Here is a 19,470-nt window from a genome sequence, read left to right as displayed (position 1 = left end):
CATAAAACAGGTCAGGAACGTGACAACTGAAGTATAATTACAAGCATTTCATAAGTGTCAAAGGCTTTTATTGACAATTACATGAAGTTGATGCAAAGAGTCAATATTTGCAGTGTTGACCCTTCTTTTTCAAGACCTCTGCAATCCGCCCTGGCATGCTGTCAATTAACTTCTGGGCCACGTCCTGACTGATGGCAGCCCATTCTTGCATAATAATTCTTGCATAATCAATGCTTGGAGTTAGTCAGAATTTGTGGGTTTTTGTTTGTCCACCCGCCTCTTGAGGATGGACCACAAGTTCTCAATGGGATTAAGGTCTGGGGAGTTTCCTGGCCATGGACCCGAAATATCGATGTTTTGTTCCCCAAGCCACTTAGTTATCACTTTTGCCTTATGGCAAGGTGCTCCATCATGCTGGAAAAGGCATTGTTCGTCACCAAACTGTTCCTGGATGGTTGGGAGAAGTTGCTCTCMGAGGATGTGTTGGTATTATTCTTTATTCATGGCTGTGTTCTTGGGCAAAATTGTGAGTGAGCCCACTCCCTTGGCTGAGAAGCAACCCCACACATGAATGCTTTACTGTTGGCATAACACAGGACTGATGGTAGCGCTCACCTTGTCTTCTCCGGACAAGCATTTTTCCGGATGCCCCAAACAATCGGAAAGGGGATTCATCAGAGAAAATGACTTTACCCCAGTCCTCAGCAGTCCAATCCCTGTACCTTTTGCAGAATATCAGTCTGTCGCTGATGTTTTTCCTGGAGAGAAGTGGCTTCTTTGCTGCCCTTCTTGACACCAGGCTATCTTCCAAAAGTCTTCGCCTCACTGTGCGTGCAGATGCACTCACACCTGCCTGCTGCCATTCCTGAGCAAGCTCTGTACTGGTGGTGCCCCGATCCRGCTGCTGAATCAACTTTAGGAGACGGTCCTGGCGCTTGCTGGACTTTCTTGGGCGCCCTGAAGCCTTCTTCACAACAATTGTACCGCTCTCCTTGAAGATCTTGATGATCKGATAAATCGTTGATTTAGGTGTAATCTTACTGGTAGCAATATCCTTTCCTGTGAAGCCCTTTTTGTGCAAAGCAATGATGACAGCACGTGTTTCCTTGCAGGTAACCATGGTTGACAGAGGAAGATCAATGATTCCAAGCACCACCCTCCTTTTGAAGCTTCCAGTCTGTTATTCGAACTCAATCAGCATGACAGAGTGATCTCCAGCCTTGTCCTCGTCAACACTCACACCTGTGTTAACGAGAGAATCACTGACATGTCAGCTGGTCCTTTTGTGACAGGGCTGAAATGCAGTGGAAATGTTTTTGGGGGATTCAGTTCATTTGCATGGCAAATAGGGACTTTGCAATTAATTACAATTCATCTGATCACTCTTCATAACATTCTGGAGTATATGCAAATTGCCATCATACAAACTGAGGCAGCAGACTTTGTGAAAATTTATATTTGTGTCATTCTCAAAACTTTTGGCCACAACTGTACACTGACGGGTATAATACTTGTGTTCCATAGAGATAACAGATCTGCCCTTCTCCCCTCCCAAGGCGCGCTGCGACGCATCCTCCTTCGAGAGTGTCCGCTGTACCTTCTGTGTGGACTCAGGCGTGTGGTACTATGAGGTCACTGTGGTCACCTCAGGGGTCATGCAGATTGGCTGGGCCACCAAGGATAGCAAGTTCCTCAACCATGTAAGTGTTCACATTCTTTACTGATACACACAGCAAGCAGTGTTTATTCATGCTAGACTGAATGCCATAATGTGTGTGTTTCAGGAGGGCTATGGGATAGGAGATGATGAATATTCTTGTGCATATGATGGCTGCAGGCAGCTAATCTGGTACAATGCTCGCAGTAAGCCACACTCCCACCCCTGCTGGAAAGAGGGTAAGTTCTACCCGAACTCCATACAGGATTCATGTAGCTCAGAGAGGCAGGCTGTAATGGGAGATGACTGTTGGGACCTCAGCTTACACACATTTGTTACTGAGCTACTGGCCCTTACAAGCCTATGCTTAAGCTTTACACTCTTGTTGATCTGTAGGAGATGTCATCGGTTTCCTACTGGACCTCGGTAAGAAGCAGATGCTTTTCTACCTGAATGGACATGAACTCCCCCCAGAGAAGCAGGTGTTCTCCTCAGCAACGTGAGTATACACACCCTACTCCTGCTCGCTCGCTTCTATGGACATAATCCACCCCACACAAGTATTCACATGCTGTACATTTCAGTAACTCACTGCCACATCCAATGTCCTCCCTATTCTTCCACTTACCTTAGTCTCTCTACTTCATCTCTTTCTCAGGTCTGGCTTCTTTGCAGCAGCAAGTTTCATGTCCTACCAACAATGTGAGTTTAACTTTGGGGCGAAGCCCTTCCGCCACCCCCCATCTGTTAAATTCAGCACCTTCAATGACTTTGCCTCGCTGGCGTCTGATGAGAAGATTATCCTTCCCAGGTAAGTCTGAGGTAATGGAGSCTTGAGGGAAATGGTTAGGCTCTAAATGATCACTCTGGTTGAACAACTGCACATTACAACTGCACATTATGTGAACTCTTATGTAGCTTTTCATGGTTCTGCTTGTGTGTTTCCCTCAGACACCGGCGCCTGGCCCTGCTGAAGCAGGTGAGCATCAGAGACAACTGCTGCACCCTCTGCTGTGACCAGATGGCCGATACGGAGCTGAGACCCTGCGGACACAGGTACAACAACTTCCCTCTCTTTTTCACCACTTGTACCTATCTAGCCATTTGCCTATGTGTTACAGCTCCTTACATGGCCTCTGTGTGTTTGTGTCTGTCTCCTTAGTGGGATGTGTATGGAGTGTGCCTTACAGTTGGAGACATGCCCGCTGTGTCGCCAGGACATTCAGACACGTGTCAGACTCATCTCACACGTGTCTTGACACATCACCTCCAAACCAGGACATGAATACTCCTCCCCAACCCTCCCCTCCTCCAATCCCAACCAATAGGACAATGGGGCTGTGCTAGGATTTGTGATCGGACCCTGGGCCTAATTTGAGGAGGGAGTGCTGGTGGGACCTGACGAAGACCCCCAGGAGAGAGACTATGTAGGGAGAATAGAACAAGGAGGGGTAACCTTTTCTTCATCTGCACTCCATGGAGCGTTCTCTCTGTGAGGAGATGGGCCCCATACCAGTCTGAGAGCAAGAAAGTGCTGGGAGAGTGAGACGGCAGGAAGGCAATTTTGAGATATTAGCAGGCAGCAGCATTTCCAGAATTGCCTCATCAATCTTAATGTCATAAACTCACACAGTATCTGCACATGGATCTGCCTAATGTTCCCTCAGGATCTGGTCAATGTGTCCTGTGTATCTCTGCTCAAACGTTTTAAATGTATCTGTGATTCTCTTGTTTTCTGACTAAACGTAAAGGCACAACAACAAAAAGACTATGTTAACTCCCTGCTCAAACATACAATACCAACTGAGCACAGATTTGTCTATTACTCTCCATCTCTCGCTCTCTCCTTTACTTGAAGCATTTCTGAGTTGATTGAATAATCATTCTGTTATAAATTAGATTGCAAAATTAACAAAAGAACTCTGATTCAAAAAGTATCATATTTGTGTAAGTGCAATTAAAACTAAATTAAGTTGATTGAAATTAAGTTATTGAAATCACAGCTAATTGGGATAGTTTTGATTCCCAGGATAGCCTGAAGTGGTTGTGGAAAATCATTCAGAATCAGAGGATGTTGTCAGAAGATATCACACATCTCTGTTAGTATGAATGACTACATTTGGTCACAGTGCAAATTTGGAGGGCCAATTGTCTCCATTCCAGAAAATGAGTCATGGAAGAACTTATGAAAAATTGAAAGTGCAATTGTATCTTAACGTCTTAATGGAGTAGCCCCAGGGGTCCCAAAGATGTGATTTACTGATTGATCATTGTTTTCTGAATTGTGATATTTATAATAATAAATGTATTCAAGTAACTGTCCAGTGTTTCCAGATTTCTATGAAATATGAACTATAATTAAAAACAATGAGTGAACATTTTTTGGAAGGAAAACTATTTAAGTAATATTCTTAAAAAGCAGTTTTTTTTGGGAGTACCCCAACAACAGAATGTGTGGGTGTAAACCGGTCATTAAAACTATTCATGGGAGCTCATCCCCACAGCAAGCGTTTCTGAAACAGTCTGTTTGTGTTTTTTCTCCAATGTATTCTTTGACTACAAATACGATTATAGGATGAGTCAACATTATTTGGGAATATGAACTTTTAAAAGTGAGATTTTCACTGGACAGTTACTGTAATCTTATGTTGTTGCTTGTCAAAGATGCCATTATTATTGACATGATTTAGCCATGGGCTACATTCACAACTAAACCCATCAATCAGAATGAATTACATATGTACGCTGCAATATCATAGTACAGAAAAGGGAAAATTAATTTACAGTCCATGATTGCAATAAAGGACTTAAACGCACTTAACATTAATTTCAGTTTACACGATGTTGAGTGCCTGACCCATAGAGGTGCTATCAAATTATTATAATTCTCAATTCTATGGCCTGACCGTACTGTACTTCCGGAACTAATCAGCTGGGATCGGTTTCTTTACCGGACTGAATTTACTGAAGGGAGCGTTTTTTTTTTGTTGCCTTGGTAGCGATTACAGAAAATCAATCAGCTATACAGCCACGTAGTTTGCTAACTAAATAGATTAAGAATGGACGTTAAAGAGCGAAGTGAGTTCTTGACTGATTTTAAGTCATACGAAAATAAAGTCAGAGAAATATAGCAATGATTGCTCAGCTAGGCTAGCTAGCATCAAATGTTGAAATGCTATCGTTTTCTAATGTATTGTGCAATGTCTTGTCTTTTTGAAAGATCTGCTGGGTGGTGGCGAGAACATCGTTGAAATGGTGGATTTGGATGAGGAGAATTTTGCTGTTTCAAAGTATGTATGTATGTTTGTGTGCATGAGTGTCTGTATGTCTATGAGGAAGTGAGTGAGTGAAGTAACGTTAATTTAGAAGAGAATGATTAATGTTTATATTGTACTTATAAACCCAGGGTCGTTACAATATGTTTGGTTGCTGACTGATTTATCCTCCCCAGCTCATCAGATTCAGATGCAGCCTTTGATGCTGTCATTGGGAGTATTGAAGACATCATCATGGGTAAATTGGACAAAAAAACTTGTTTTGTGTTCTAGACTTGTTTCAGTGTATCAACGTGAAATGGATAACTCGCTATTGCTAATGCTACTCAATTTTCTCCTCAGAGGACGACTTCCAGCACATGCAACAGAGCTTCATGGAGAAACACTACCTGGAGTTTGATGACTCAGAGGAGAACAAACTCACCTATACACCAATCTTCAACGAATATGTAAGGCACTACTCTGTTCATCTGCCTGCCTCATCATCAACTGTCAACTAAAGTAGAAGGTCTGAAAAAACGATCTATGTGAAGGTGTTGTACATATTCTGATGTTTACTTCTACCTCTTCAGATTGAGCTGCTTGAGAAACAACTTGAGCAGCAGCTGATGGAGAGAATTCCCGGTTTCAACATGAGCACATTTACCCAATTACTCAAGTATGTAAACCGTTTCCACTCAGGAGTAACCTTTTTTCGGTTACAGTACCACCAGCTCTTTTGTTCTTCCAGTAAGCTTATGGTCTCATGAGTCTGCACGAGTACCCCCAGGGGTCCTAGCACCCCTCGTTGGGAACCACTGCACTCTGTGGCACAGTAGGCCAGGTGGCGGCACACCAGGCGGCACATTGCCCCTTGTAAACCAAATACATCTAACTGCAGAGTGCAAAGTTTATTTGTTTCTAATTTCACAAAAATAAATTTTCTCTCTCTTTTCTATGTTTCAGGCAGCACAAAGACGAAGTGTCAGGAGACATCTTCGACATGTTGCTTACTTTTACAGACTTCATGGTCTTCAAGGAAATGTTCATTGATTACAGAGCAGTGAGTAAAAACTCAATGTTTGGAATTGGATGTACATTACATTATGACAGTATATTTTAGGWTATGTACTAGTGATTTGAGAGAAATTTGTAGAGAGGATTCTGTCTCTTTGTGGTTGTGTGATGTTGTGTCACAGCACCCATGCCTCATCTGTCTGCAGGAGAGGGAGGGCCGAGGGCTTGACCTCAGTGATGGCCTAGTGGTGAGGTCTCTCAGCTCTACATCCTCAAAACCCATCACCTCCAGAACAACAACAAAACTGAAGTAACTAATGAAGAGTCATCCCCAAACACATGAACATACACATTGACCAATAGTGCACTGTGCTGCTGACAACAGAACAGAATTGCTTGTCTTGCCCATGCCCTCCAGTCACAGGGGACCACAGGGAACATGTCTTTCCCCCAGCTTTTGTATTTGAACTGTTGTAGGTTTGCAATGGGAATGGTATCAGTCAGGTTTGTCTTTGTTTTACAATATTTTACAAATAGCCTTTCTCTGGTTAAGATAGACACCTTTGTCCTCAGGGTGGGGTACAGCGTTTTTTATTAAATTTGTGCTCGATGACTTGAGTTTTGTGCCTGTTACATTATTAACACYTATGCCAGGTTTTTTGTAGGTCAAGCATTTTAGACAGACTAAACAGTAGCCTAGTTGCTCAGCCCTTGGCATTGGTGGTTAGGAGAACTATATGCACCAGCAATGGGAAAACACTTTAGAAATGTTTTTTTGATTGTACTCATAGCCCTCCACAACAAACAGTATATGAAGCCTGAAAGAAGAAACCTGGTACATTCAGTCCTAGGCTGTTTGGTCGATGGTGCTTACTCAGATCCTTCTTTCTCATTTGAACCAATGGGTTCCCTTTCTGTAAAATAATTTCAATAATATTAGTACCACATTTGTCCTATGTAGCAGTCTTTACTGAGGGTAATATTTTAAGTGTTTTAATTAAATGTATTTATTTCACTGGTTTGTACATAGTCTTATGTCCCATTGCCTGTAAATAAGTGTTTCAAATAAAGACATTAAATAGTTTTGTAAAATCACAATCTACTTTATTTGAAAAGGTGAACTGATATGGATAAACAGTACACATGATTCTCTTGGTCTTCACAATGGTGGAAAAAAAAGAATATATAAAAATACGTTTCTGAACGTGTGTTGCACACAGACCGTGTAACCCATTGGGATCCCTGTGTATCTACAAGTATTATAATAATTAGGTGGGTGCTTACATTTGTCCTATTTCACACATACACAAGTGTGTATTAAACACATGTGAATTAGAAATGTGTTTTTTGCATATCCCACCCCCCCGAAACACCCACKGAGAGTGGGGTCATGGCCAAGGATCAGCCTTTATTGAAGGCGACCTTGGAACAATTAGAGTTAAGTGCCTTGCTCAAGGGCACATCAGCCTAGTTGGCTCAGGGATTCAAAACAGCGACCTTTCGGTTACTGGCCCAACACGCTTAACCGCTAGGCTACCTACCTCCTTTATTACAGTATAAATGGATGTATCATTCATTACACTTTCCCATAGTATGTGATCATAGTGGTTATGTTATGTATGGGAGCATGTATGTGAGTGAGTCATGATGAGTGTGTGTACTGATGGATGTGCAGTGGTGGGGTTACCATAGCAACCAACTTTGAAAGGGTCTGCAAAATGCTTCCAGTCTTCACTCCAGTCACCATTTTGACATAAAAAAAGACTATTGATGTCCAGCTTCTTTTTAAAAAGTATACCGTATATAAAAACACTCGTCCTTTGATGAACAGGTTTGGAATCTCCTCTACTTGTCACACTGTTCGGTTCACACTGTCCAAGTCTCTCTGTATGGAGAGGGTTTATCAGGACAGATAGTAGAGTAGTTCTATGCAGGACCAGAGTTGCTGGCTGCATTACCTCCATCCCCCTTCCATGCCAAATAGGAAAAGAAGGTGCTGGCTCCATATAACAAAGTCACCACAATGCCAAAAAACTGAACAAGAGACAAACACATAGTAAGAGACAATCAGATGAGAGAAGAATGTTATCATAAGATACAGTACATGCCTGTATTCATTATTCTTCCTCGAATGCCAGTTAATTGAGATTGTTGAATCTTTGACTAGCAATGTTGATGATATGCAGGCAGGTTGCCAGTACTAGGTGCCAGATCTCTTTGGGCTGTAGCCAACTCCTCTGTCATCATTTGTTGTCATGCCATATGCCTTGCAACAAACATGACACAAACATACAGTACCAGTCAAAAGTTTGGACACACCTACTCATTCAAGGTTTTTTTTCTTTTTTTRCCTACATTGTAGAATAATAGTGAAGACATCAGAACAAATAACACATATGGATGGATTCACATATGGATTCATGCAAAAAAAGTGTTAAACAAATCCAAATATATTTTCAAAGTAGCCACCTTGACCTTGCCTTGATGACAGCTTTGCACACTCTTGACATTCTCTCAACCAGCTTGACCTGGAATGCTTTTCTAACAGTCTTAAAGGAGTTTCCACATATGCTGAGCACTTGTTGGCTGCTTTCCCTTCACTCTGCGGTCCAACTCATCCCAAACCATCTCAATTGGGTTGAGGTTAGGTGATTGTGGAGGCAAGGTCATGTGATGCAGCACTCCATTACTCTCCTTCTTGGTCAAATAGCCCTTACACAGCCTGGAGGTGTGTCGGGTCATTGTCCTGTTGAAAACCAAATGATAGTCCCACTAAGTGCGAACCAGATGGGATGGCGTATCGCTGCAGAATGCTGTGGTAGCCATGCTGGTTAAGTGTGCCTTGAATTCTAAATAAATCACTGACAATGTCACCCGCAAAACACCCCCACACCATCACACCTCCTCCTCCATGCTTCATGGTGGGAACCACACATGCGGAGATCATCCGTTCATCTACTCTGTGTCTCACAAAGACACGTCGGTTGGAACCAAAAATCTCAAATTTGGACTCATCAGAACAAAGGACAAATTTCCACCGGTCTAATGTCCATTGCTCGTGTTTCTTGGCCCAAGCAAGTCTTTTCTTATTGTTGGTGTCCTTTAGTAGTGGTTTCTTTGCAGCAATTCGACCATGAAGACCTGATTCACGCAGTCTCCTCTGAACAGTTGATGTTGAAATGTGTCTGTTCCTTGAACTCTGTGAAGCATTTATTTGGGCTGAAATTTCTGAGGCTGGTAACTCTAATGAACTTATCATCTGCAGCAGCGGTAACTCTGGGTCTTCCTTTCCTGTGGCGTTCCTCATGAGAGCCAGTTTCATCATAGGGCTTGATGGTTTTTGTGACTGCACTTGAAGAAACTTTCAAAGTTCTTGACATTTTCCAGATTGACTGACCTTCATGTCTTAAAGTAATGGACTGTCATTTCTCTTTGTTATTTGAGCTGTTCTTGCCATAATTTGGACTTAGTCTTTTACCAAATCTGTCTTCTGTCACAAAACAATTGATTGGCTCAAACGCATTAAGAAGGAAAGAAATTACACAAATTAACTTTTAACAAGCCACACCTAATTTGAAATGCATTCCAGGCAACCACCCCATGAAGCTGGTTGAAAGAATGCAGTGTGCGCAAAGCTGTCCTCAAGGCAAAGGGTGGCTACTTTGAAGAATCTCAAATAAAACATTTAACACTTTTTTCGTTACTACATGATTCCATATGTGTTATTTCATAGTTTTGATGTCTTCACTATTATTTTACAATGTAGAAAATAGTAAAAATAAAGAAAAACCCTTAAATGAGTAGATGTGTCCAAACTATTGACTGGTACTGTATATTGTAGCTACATTCTCCACAAAGCAAAAATAAAATGTTTTATCTACATACACATAAATACTGACCCCTGACCTACATCAAACTGTGATGTTTGTGAAAATAGGAGGGGAATCTTTATTAGCTAGAGTCACCTGGCTACTGTTTTCCTGGGTTGTGAAAGGCAGGAGATACAAGTCTTTGAACACGCTATGATGTAGGATCTTAATTTGATCACCTTGTTGTAGGAGAACTGTAGTGTATTTGAGGTTTAAAAAGCTTGTGAAGTTTTTAATATCCATTTAGATTTTGTTTTTCTTATGAAAAATGTATCAACCCCATAAAAAAATGTCCATTCTTATAATAATAATAATAATTCACATTTCCTGTTGCAGTAGGATTATTTTTCCTGCTGTAGCAAACTGGTTCAAATTAAGATCCTACATATGTATGCATGGTGAAACATTAACATTTTTGTAATTTAGCAGACACTCTTATCCAGAGCGACTTACAGGAGCAATTACTGTTGACAAACCCTGTTAGATATACTCCAATAGCCCTGGGTCTTGTGTAACAGGGCCAATGTTATGGTGACTGGCTTGTTCCTCCCAGGAAGATCAATGGGCTTGGTCATGTGCCTCATTGTAAATAGCAAATGGACTCTGGCCAGGATTGCCATGGAGAGAGACCACACCATAAAAGCACATCTACCTTGTATTTTTTCTAGCTCCCTCTCGCTCTCTCTTTATCTTTGAACCTGTCACAGTCAGGTGTGCACATGACGCATCAGTCCTGCCTCTTTAGTCAAACATTTAGGAGTGCCAGAAAGTAGAAGGGCCAGAAACACACTTTTGTGTTTTCTATTCATCCTACCCAGAACATAGATATCAGCACATCCTGTTGAAGGTTATCTTGTGACTATAAAAAAATTGCAATTATTGAACATAATGTAATCAGTCTCAATCTATGTGGCCCTATGTAAGGCAGCGCTTGTTGAATGTTGAGTGTCTGCATGTCTTTGTATATCTGTAGATATTAAGTTGTCTGTTCTAGACTTACCGCAGCAGCTGCCATATGGCCGTAGAAGTATGTTGAAATGTAAGGAGCGACTGATGCAGCATTGACCAGAAATGCTGTGAGGTACAAAACGGTTGCCATAGCATTATACACCATAACCTACAAGATAGAAAACAGATGTTGATGAATACAGCCTACATTTTATTTAAAATATATTTTACATTAAATAACAATGACAAAATAACTTTGAAATAAATGTATAGCAAAAATGCAGCATAGCAGGGACTAGACGGGTCATTCTACGACAATGGTGTCTTTCCTGTCCCCCGCCTTAACCACCAGGAAAACCTATTTTAAAAAGTTTTTGTTTTAATTGAAGTGTTTTATTGTTAATGAAACATATGTCAGACAGTTATATTGCAAAAATCTAATCTAATCAAATATATTTCAAATCAAATCAAATGTTTAGGTGCCGAATACAATAGGTGTGTAGACCTTACAGTGAAATGCTTACTTAGAAGCCCTAACCAACAATGCTTTAAGAAGTTTTAAGAAAACAAATGAAAACAAGTGGAAGGAATCTTATGGCTTAGGGGTAGAAGCTGTTAAGAAGCCTTTTGGTACCAACACTTGGCGCTCCGGTACCGCTTGCCTGTGCGGTAGCAGAGAGAACAGTCTATGACTAGGGTGGCTGGAGTCTTTGACAATTTTTAGGGCCTTACTCTGACACCACCTGGTATAGAGGTCCTGGATGGCAGGAAGCTAGGCCCCAGTGATGTACTGAGCTGTACGCACMACCCTCTGTAGTGCCTTGCGGTCGGAGGCCGAGCAGTTGCCATACCAGGCAGTGATGCAACCAGTCAGGATGCTCTCGATGGTGCAGCTGTAGAATCGTTTGAGGATCTGAGGACCCATGCCAAATATTTTCAGTCTCCTGATGGGGAATAGGCTTTGTCGTGCCCTCTTCACGACTGTCTTAGTGTGTTTGGACCATGATAGTTTTTTGATGATGTGGACACCAAGGAACTTGAAGCTCTCAACCTGTTCCACTACACCCCTGTCGATGAGAATGGAGGCATGTTCGGTCCTCTTTTTCCTGTAGTCCACAATCATATCCTTTGTCTTGATCACGTTGAGGGAGAGGTTGTTGTCCTGGCACCACACTACCAGGTCGCTGACCTCCTCCCTATAGGCTGTCTCATCGTTGTCGGTGATCAGGCCTACCCCTGTTGTGTCATCGGCAAACTTGATGATAGTGTTGGAGTCGTGCCTGGCCATGCAGTCATGAGTGAACAGGGAGAACAGGAGGGGACTCAGCACTCACCCCAGACAGGCCCCCGTGTTGAGGATCAGCGTGGTGGATGTGTTGTTCCCTACCCTTACCACCTGGGGGCGGCACGTCAGGAAGTCCAGGATCCAGTTGCAGAGGGAGATGTTTAGTCCCAGGGTCCTTAGCTTAGTGATGAGCTTTGAGAGCACTATGGTGTTGAACGCTGAGCTGTAATCAATGAATAGCATTCTCACATAGGTGTTCCTTTTGTCCAGGTGGGAAAGGGCAGTGTTGAGTGCAATAGAGATTGCATGATCTGTGGATCTGTTAAAGCGGTATGCAAATTGGAGTGGGTCTAGGGTTTCTGGGATAATGGTGTTGATGTGAGCCATGACCAGCCTTACAAAGCACGTCATGGCTACYGATGTGAGTGCTACGGCTCGGTAGTCATTTAGGCAGGTTGCCTTAGTGTTCTTGGGCACAGGGATTATGGTGGTCTGCTTGAAACATGTTGGTATTACAGACTCAGTCAAGGACAGGTTGAAAATGTCAGTGAAGACAGTTGCCAGTTGGTCAGCGCACGCTCAGAGTACACGTCCTGGTAATCCGTCTGGCCCTGCGGCCTTGTGAATGTTGACCTGTTTAAAGATCTTACATCAGCTACGGAGAGCGTGATCACACATTCGTCCAGAACAGCTGGTGCTCTCGTGCATGTTTCAGTGTTACTTGCCTCGAAGCGAACATAGAAGTAATTTAGTTTGTCTGGTAGGTTCGTGTCACTGTTCAGTTCGTAGCTGTGCTTCCCTTTGTAGTCTGTAATAGTTTGCAAGCCCTGCTACATCCAACGAGCGCCGAAGCCGGTGTAGTACGATTCAATCTTAGTCCTGTATTGAAGCTTTGCCTGTTTGATGGTTTGTCGGAGGGCATAGCGGGATTTCTTATAAGCTTCCGGATTAGAGTCCCGCTCCTTGAATGCAGCAGCTCTACCCTTTAGCTCAGGGTGTTGCCTGTAATCCATGGCTTCTGGTTGGGGTATGTACGTATGGTCACTATGGGTACGACATCATCGATGCACTTATTGATGAAGCCAGTGACTGATGTGGTGTACTCCTCAATGCCATTGGAAGAATCCCGGAACATTTTCCAGTATGTGCTAGCAAAACAGTCCTGTAGCTTAGCATCTGCTTCATCTGACCACTTTCTTATTGACCGAGTAACTGGTGCTTCCTGCTTTAGTTTTTGCTTGTAAGCAGGAATCAGGAGGATAGAATTATGGTCAGATTTTCCAAATGGAGAACGAGGGATAGCTTTGTATACGTCTCTGTGTGTGGAGTAAAGTTGGTCTAGAGTTTTTTCCCTCTGGTTGCACATTTAACACACTGGTAGAAATGAGGTAAAACGGATTTGAGTTTCCCTGCATTGAAGTCCCCGGCCACTAGGAGCGCCGCCTCTGGATGAGCATTTTCCTGTTTGCTTATGGCTGTATTCAGCTCATTGAGTGTGGTCTTAGTGCCAGCATCAGTCTGCGGTGGTATATAGACAGCTACGAAAAATATAGATGTAAACTCTCTTGGTAAATAGTGTGGTCTACAGCTTATCATGAGATACTCTACCTCAGGCGAGCAAAACCTAGAGAACAACACCAGCTGTTGTTTACAAATATACATAGGCCGCCGCCCCTTGTCTTACCAGAGGCCGCTGTTCTATCCTGCCGAAAAAGCTTAAAACCTGCCAGCTGTATGTTAATCATGTCGTCGTTCAGCCATGACTCGGTGAAACATAAGATATGACAGATTTTAATGTCCCATTAGTAGGATATACGCGCTCGTAGTTCGTCTATTTTATTATTGATTGATTGTACGTTGGCTAATAGAACCGATGGTAAAGGTAAATTACCCTCTCGGCGACAAGGCACCCGGACTGTCGTCGCCGATATCTCCATCTTTTCCTCCTGCGAATGACCGGGATGAGGGCCCTGTCAGGCGTCCGAAGTAAATCCTTCCAGTCCGACTCATTGAAGAAGAAGAATTCCTCCAGTACGGGGTGAGTAATTACTGCCCTGATATCAAGAAGCTCTTTTCGGTCATAAGACATGGTGGCAGAAACATTATATACAAKATAAGATATAAATAACACAAAAAAACATACACAATAGCACAATTGCTATTGCTATCACATGGGTCCTGAGATCCTCAAAAGGTTCTCCAGCTGCAACATCGAGAGCTTCCTGACTGGTTGCATCACTGCCTGGTACGGAAACTGCTCGGCCTCTGACCGCAAGGCACTACAGAGGGTAGTGCGTACGGCCCAGTACATCACTGGAGCTAAGCTGCTTGCCATCCAGGACCTCTACACCAGGCGGTGTCAGAGGAAGGCCCTAAAATTGTCAAAGACCCCAGCCACCCCAGTCATAGACTGTTCTCTCTGCTACCGCATGGCAAGCGGTACCGGAGTGCCAAGTCTAGATAAAGGCTTCTCAACAGTTTTTACACCCAAGCCATAAGACTCCTGAACAGGTAATCAAATGGCTACTCGGACTATTTGCATTGTGTGCAAATAGCTACTGCTACTCTCTGTTCATCATATATGCATAGTCACTTTAACCATATCTACATGTACATACTAKCMCAATCAGCCTGACTAACCGGTGTCTGTATGTAGCCTCGTTACTTTTATAGCCTCGCTACTGTATATAGCCTGTCTTTTTACTGTTGTTTTATTTCTTTACCTACCTATAGTTCACCTAATACCTTTTTTTTCACTATTGGTTAGAGCCTGTAAGTAAGCATTTCACTGTAAGGTCTACACCTGTTGTATTCAGCGCACGTGACAAATAAACTTTGATTTGATTTGGAATTGGTTACGGGATCGTAAAACGGCAGCCATCTACTTCGGCGCCATTATATACACAGATTTGTCACTGGTGCTACGGTCACTGGTGTTACCGTCACTGGTGCTACGGTCACTGGTGTTGCCGTCACTGGTGCTACGGTCACTGGTGTTACGGTCACTGGTGCTACGGTCACTGGTGCTACGGTCACTGGTGTTACGGTCATTGGTGCTACGGTCACTGGTGTTACGGTCACTGGTGCTACGGTCACTGGTGCTACAGTCACTGGTGTTACGGTCACTGGTGTTGACGTCACTGGTGCTACGGTCACTGGTGCTACGGTCACTGGTGTTACCGTCACTGGTGTTATTATAGAAAAAAGTGTTTTGTTTAATGTCAATTATTACTAATCAAAAACATTTCTTAATATTATTATTAACGCTTTCTGTCTTTGATTATATATGCAAATTAAATAGTCAAATTACATTCTGGAAAGCCGGAATCGTCATTAAAATATAGGTAACGCTAGTGACAAAAAAGCAACACAATTATTTTTATTTTATTTAATGTAGTAAAAATACCAAAATACATAAAGCTGTTAAATAAGCCATAATTGTCATAGAACGACCCACACATGACATAAGCCTGAGGTCAGGTCAGCAATCACACCAGAGGTTAGTGGATTAGGACACRCACCAACATTGGCCAGGGCACAGAGCTGAGTTTGTGATAGGCGCCAAAGAAGAGCATGAAGAAGAGGATAATGGTGAGCAGCCACAGTGTAACGGCTACAAACATCACCCAGCCATAGGCAGGAATAAGGGAGGAGGCACTGGCAATTAGAGCCCATTGCAGCAGGCCAAGACCCTGAGGAGAGTGAGACAGAACAAGGTACATGTTCAGAAACATTTAGGTGACATTTGAACAGGTGAACCTTCTATTGAGTCTCTAATCCAAGTCTTCACGCCAGATCAAGTCAGTGTCCTCTTGAAGAGCAGTGTAGAAGACCTGGGAGTAATCTACACTACCCACTGAGCATTAATCAGCAGCACAGACAGGAATATAATAGTTCTGTCAAATAACCTTGACAGTATTACTTAGTACCCCAGACAAGATCAGGAGGGCAAACAGAACTCTTTCTCAATAAAAAAGCAGAATCCAAATATGTATTTAGGGATCAAGTTTTGATCTGCAGGTTAACCCACGCACCTGGTAAACGTGTCAAAGATTGATAATGGTAAGCATAACATCCTCCTTCTTATACCCTCTCATATTGTATCTCTAACTCTAACCACTCAATATGACAACATTCAAATGAATTGAGTTTTAATAGTTGTTCTGTTTTTTAAACATTTGCATAAATCTACTTACATGAAGTTTTGTCACATCGAATGTATTAATAATGAAAAATCAGGTGCCATATGTTGTTACAAAACATTGATATATCTCATAAATTGTCAATGACTTTTTCTTCTCTCACTATTGAGTTTCAGAGGAGTGTGAGCGTGTTAATATACAGTACAGTATAAGCACACAAATAGCAAATATTAAAGGTGTTACACAAGCTTMAACCTTTTACTGCAGTGGGCTAAATCAGTAAGGGCCAAACAGAGTGATTATTGGTAGTCTTAAACAAATCTACTTCAAAACAGAAGTATACACCTCACACACATGGTTATGAGCTTAAATAAAAGAAGACACCTGTACCATGTCGGATATAGAGTTGAAATCTATTCAATTTTGAGTTTGCATACCAATATTACACTTTCTACACATCACAGAAGATTGAAATATAACAAAACTGTTTGACATTGAAACACCAGGTTTTCGTCAGTTACAAAAAATCGTAATTATGAAATTATGAGAAATATGAATAACATTCCACCCATGAGGCCAAAGAGGTCGCATTTGGTCATTGACAGCTGGAAAGGACTACAGTGTACTGTCATGTAGGCCTACATTTGTCTACAGTGTACTGGTCATGTTTAGGCCTACATTTGTCTACAGTGTACTGTCATGTATGCCTACGTTTGTCTACAGTGTACTGTCATGTAGGCCTACGTTTGTCTACAGTGTACTGTCATGTAGGCCTGCGTTTGTCTACAGTGTACTGTCATGTAGGCCTGCGTTTGTCTACAGTGTACTGTCATATAGGCCTACATTTGTCTACAGTGTACTGTCATGTAGGCCTCATGTTTGTCTACAGTGTACTGTCATGTAGGCCTACATTTGTCTACAGTGTACTGTCATGTAGGCCTACGTTTGTCTACAGTGTACTGTCATTAGGCCTACGTTTGTCTGCAGTGTACTGTCATGTAGGTCTACGTTTGTCTACAGTGTACTGTCATGTAGGCCTACGTTTGTCTACAGTGTACTGTCATGTAGGCCTACGTTTGTCTACAGTGTACTGTCATGTAGGCCTACGTTTGTCTACAGGTGACTGTCATGTAGGCCTACGTTTGTCTACAGTGTACTGTCATGTAGGCCTACGTTTGTCTACAGTGTACTGTCATGTAGGTTTACGTTTGTCTACAGTGTACTGTCATGTAGGCCTATGTTTGTCTACAGTGTACTGGTCATGTAGGCCTATGTTTGTCTACAGTGTACTGTCATGTAGGCCTATGTTTGTCTACAGTGTACTGTCATGTAGGCCTATGTTTGTCTACAGTGTACACATGAGGACATAATATTGCCAAAGTATAGGCCCACAGTCAGGAGAATGTCTACTTTTATACAGTATATGACTTAATTTAGCATGATCACTTCCTAAACAAATGCTTTTCAAACTAACCCCTTTTCAGGTAGTCCCTCGATTAATTTATCTTCGTTCAGTACAGACTGGTACTGTGAAAGGCTTTATTAGGAGTCAATCTGAGGCCTAAGGCAGGTTTGTTTAAGTTGTGTCAATTTAAGGTGTGTGTGTTTGAGTGTGCCTGCCTGGTTTTGTATAGGGTGTGTGGGCGTATATCCGTGAACTGTTAACAATCAACTGCAGTAAACCTATAATGAATATAGAAGATCCAAGATATGGGCTCACAAAATCATCAGGGTTCAAAATATCTGGCATGATTGCACAATTGACATGATTGCACAATACCATCACAGGGTCCAGCAATTCATATTAATGTTATTGGTAATGCTCAATTATAGGAATGTGATGTCTTGTGTTACGAGATGTCTATAATCATGGGTAATGGCTGTTGATACACACATTTAACAAGTATGTACCACTGTACTCAAGTGGAACAGTGTGAGTCCTGATATTTCTTTCTCATGTAATTATTGAAATGGCTATGAAGGGTGTGATATGAAGCCTAGTGCAGTGACCCACCTAGCCGGGTCAGTCACATGTACTACAGGTTCAAAGGGAGTGGCATCATATTGAAATATCTGCTTTATATATGACTCTCTGAATGTACTGTTAATTATCAATACATTATGTAAATATGTCAACATAAAACATATTCAAGACACAGGACGTTTTGCATAAAACTATTCTTAATTTATGTTATGTTAAAATAACACAAGCTGTCACCTGATTAATGTCCCTGTGTGTGTCCATTACTACAACTTTTAGCAACCACTAGGTATAACTCAAGCCCATACAAAACAATAAGATAGAGGAAAACAGGGATTCTGAAAAGATACATATATATAGATTGGCCTAGAAGATGAGGAGTAGGACAGAGAAAGAAGGAAAAATGAACTGGGTACAGGAGACAAAACATTTATTTCTAGGTTTACTGCACTGTTGGAGCTAGAAACACAAGCTGCACCTGCGATAACAACTGCAAATCTGTGTACGTGACCGATAAACTTGATTTGATGATGGATAAAGTAAATACAAAGGTGAAACTGGTATTTGTCACTCACTATCTCAGCCAACATCAGGATTCCAGGAATGCTCTTGATCAAGCCCAGGTCCATGGAAATACTGGCAAGCTGAAAGCTGGACCCTCCCTGTTGGGACTGGGGGGAGCTGGTCTCGGTGGCCACATTATCTGGAAAGTCTGACATCACTCCTTCAAATCCACACAATAATGGACAACAATAACAAACTAACTTTCCTTTTGTCCCTAGTCAGAGAATAGAACCCTTCCAGAGCAGATATACAGATCTGGGGAATGCAGCCGTTGTTACCACCTGGGTTGCTTTTCTAGACTGGCAGGTGTCTTATGTTCTCTGCTCTCTCTCTCTCCTCTCTCTCCTCTCTCTCTCTCTCTCTCTCTTCTCTCTCTTCGCTCTCTCTCTCTCTCTCTCTCTCTCTCTCTCTCTCTCTCTCTCTCTCTTCTCTTCTCTCTCTCTTCCTCTCCTCTCTCTCTTCTCTCTCTCTCTCTCTTCTCTCCTCTTCTCTCCCTCTCTCTCCTCTCTCTCTCTCTCTCTCGTCCTCTCCTCTCTCTCTCTCTCTCTCCCTCTGTCTCTTCGCTCTCTCTCTCCTCCTCTCTCTACACATTACAACACGCCACCAGTTTTGAGTACAGGTAGGTAGGTATATACAGTTGAAGGCGGCAAGTTTACGTACACCTTTGCCAAGTACATTTCAACTCAGTTTTTACAATTCCTGACATTTAATCCTAGTAAAGATTCCCTGTTTTAGGTCAGTAAGGATCACCAA

The 19,470-nt window shown here is 42.3% G+C and overlaps 3 protein-coding genes across 5 annotated transcripts in view; 2 read left to right on the top strand and 1 right to left on the bottom strand.

Moving 5' to 3' along the window:
* Positions 1-3,979, top strand: part of LOC111952530 (RING finger and SPRY domain-containing protein 1) — a 19,060-nt gene extending 15,081 nt beyond the window's left edge. For all 3 annotated transcript variants that reach the window (XM_023971315.2, XM_023971314.2, XM_023971313.2), the window contains exons 10-15: positions 1,557-1,700; positions 1,785-1,896; positions 2,054-2,156; positions 2,316-2,468; positions 2,609-2,713; positions 2,820-3,979. In XM_023971315.2, coding sequence (XP_023827083.1) covers positions 1,557-1,700; positions 1,785-1,896; positions 2,054-2,156; positions 2,316-2,468; positions 2,609-2,713; positions 2,820-2,916 — 714 coding nt within the window. In that variant the 3' untranslated portion in view covers positions 2,917-3,979. The remainder of the gene's footprint in view (positions 1-1,556; positions 1,701-1,784; positions 1,897-2,053; positions 2,157-2,315; positions 2,469-2,608; positions 2,714-2,819) is intronic.
* A 594-nt stretch (positions 3,980-4,573) lies between these two features.
* arl2bp (ADP-ribosylation factor-like 2 binding protein) lies at positions 4,574-7,020 on the top strand. Its single transcript, XM_023971326.2, has 7 exons — positions 4,574-4,735; positions 4,878-4,947; positions 5,109-5,170; positions 5,275-5,381; positions 5,505-5,590; positions 5,878-5,974; positions 6,135-7,020. The coding sequence occupies exons 1-7, from the start codon at positions 4,717-4,719 to the stop codon at positions 6,240-6,242; spliced, it is 549 nt and encodes a 182-aa protein (XP_023827094.1). The 5' UTR covers positions 4,574-4,716; the 3' UTR covers positions 6,243-7,020.
* pllp (plasmolipin) lies at positions 7,011-19,031 on the bottom strand. The gene is made up of 4 exons (XM_023971327.2): positions 18,729-19,031; positions 15,552-15,722; positions 10,798-10,914; positions 7,011-7,962 (listed from the first exon to the last, which is right to left on the bottom strand). The coding sequence occupies exons 1-4, from the start codon at positions 18,870-18,872 to the stop codon at positions 7,855-7,857; spliced, it is 540 nt and encodes a 179-aa protein (XP_023827095.1). The 5' UTR covers positions 18,873-19,031; the 3' UTR covers positions 7,011-7,854.
* Between the last annotated feature and the right edge of the window lie 439 nt (positions 19,032-19,470).

Source organism: Salvelinus sp. IW2-2015, linkage group LG26 (genome assembly GCF_002910315.2).
Source record: "Salvelinus sp. IW2-2015 linkage group LG26, ASM291031v2, whole genome shotgun sequence".
Classification (NCBI taxonomy): domain Eukaryota; kingdom Metazoa; phylum Chordata; class Actinopteri; order Salmoniformes; family Salmonidae; genus Salvelinus; species Salvelinus sp. IW2-2015.
Note: the sequence above shows the minus strand (reverse complement) of the source record. Positions and strands in the feature narration are given on the sequence as shown.

Coding starts and splice junctions, on each gene's coding strand:
- pllp (XM_023971327.2), bottom strand. CDS start 18,872: ATGTCAGACTTTCCAGATAATGTGGCCACCGAGACCAGCTCCCCCCAG. Junction 15,723..18,728: donor TCCTGATGTTGGCTGAGATA/GTGAGTGACAAA, acceptor CACTCTCCTCAG/GGTCTTGGCCTGCTGCAATG. Junction 7,963..10,797: donor GCCATATGGCAGCTGCTGCG/GTAAGTCTAGAA, acceptor TCTCTTGTTCAG/TTTTTTGGCATTGTGGTGAC.
- arl2bp (XM_023971326.2), top strand. Junction 4,948..5,108: donor GAGAATTTTGCTGTTTCAAA/GTATGTATGTAT, acceptor TATCCTCCCCAG/CTCATCAGATTCAGATGCAG. Junction 5,382..5,504: donor CACCAATCTTCAACGAATAT/GTAAGGCACTAC, acceptor CTACCTCTTCAG/ATTGAGCTGCTTGAGAAACA.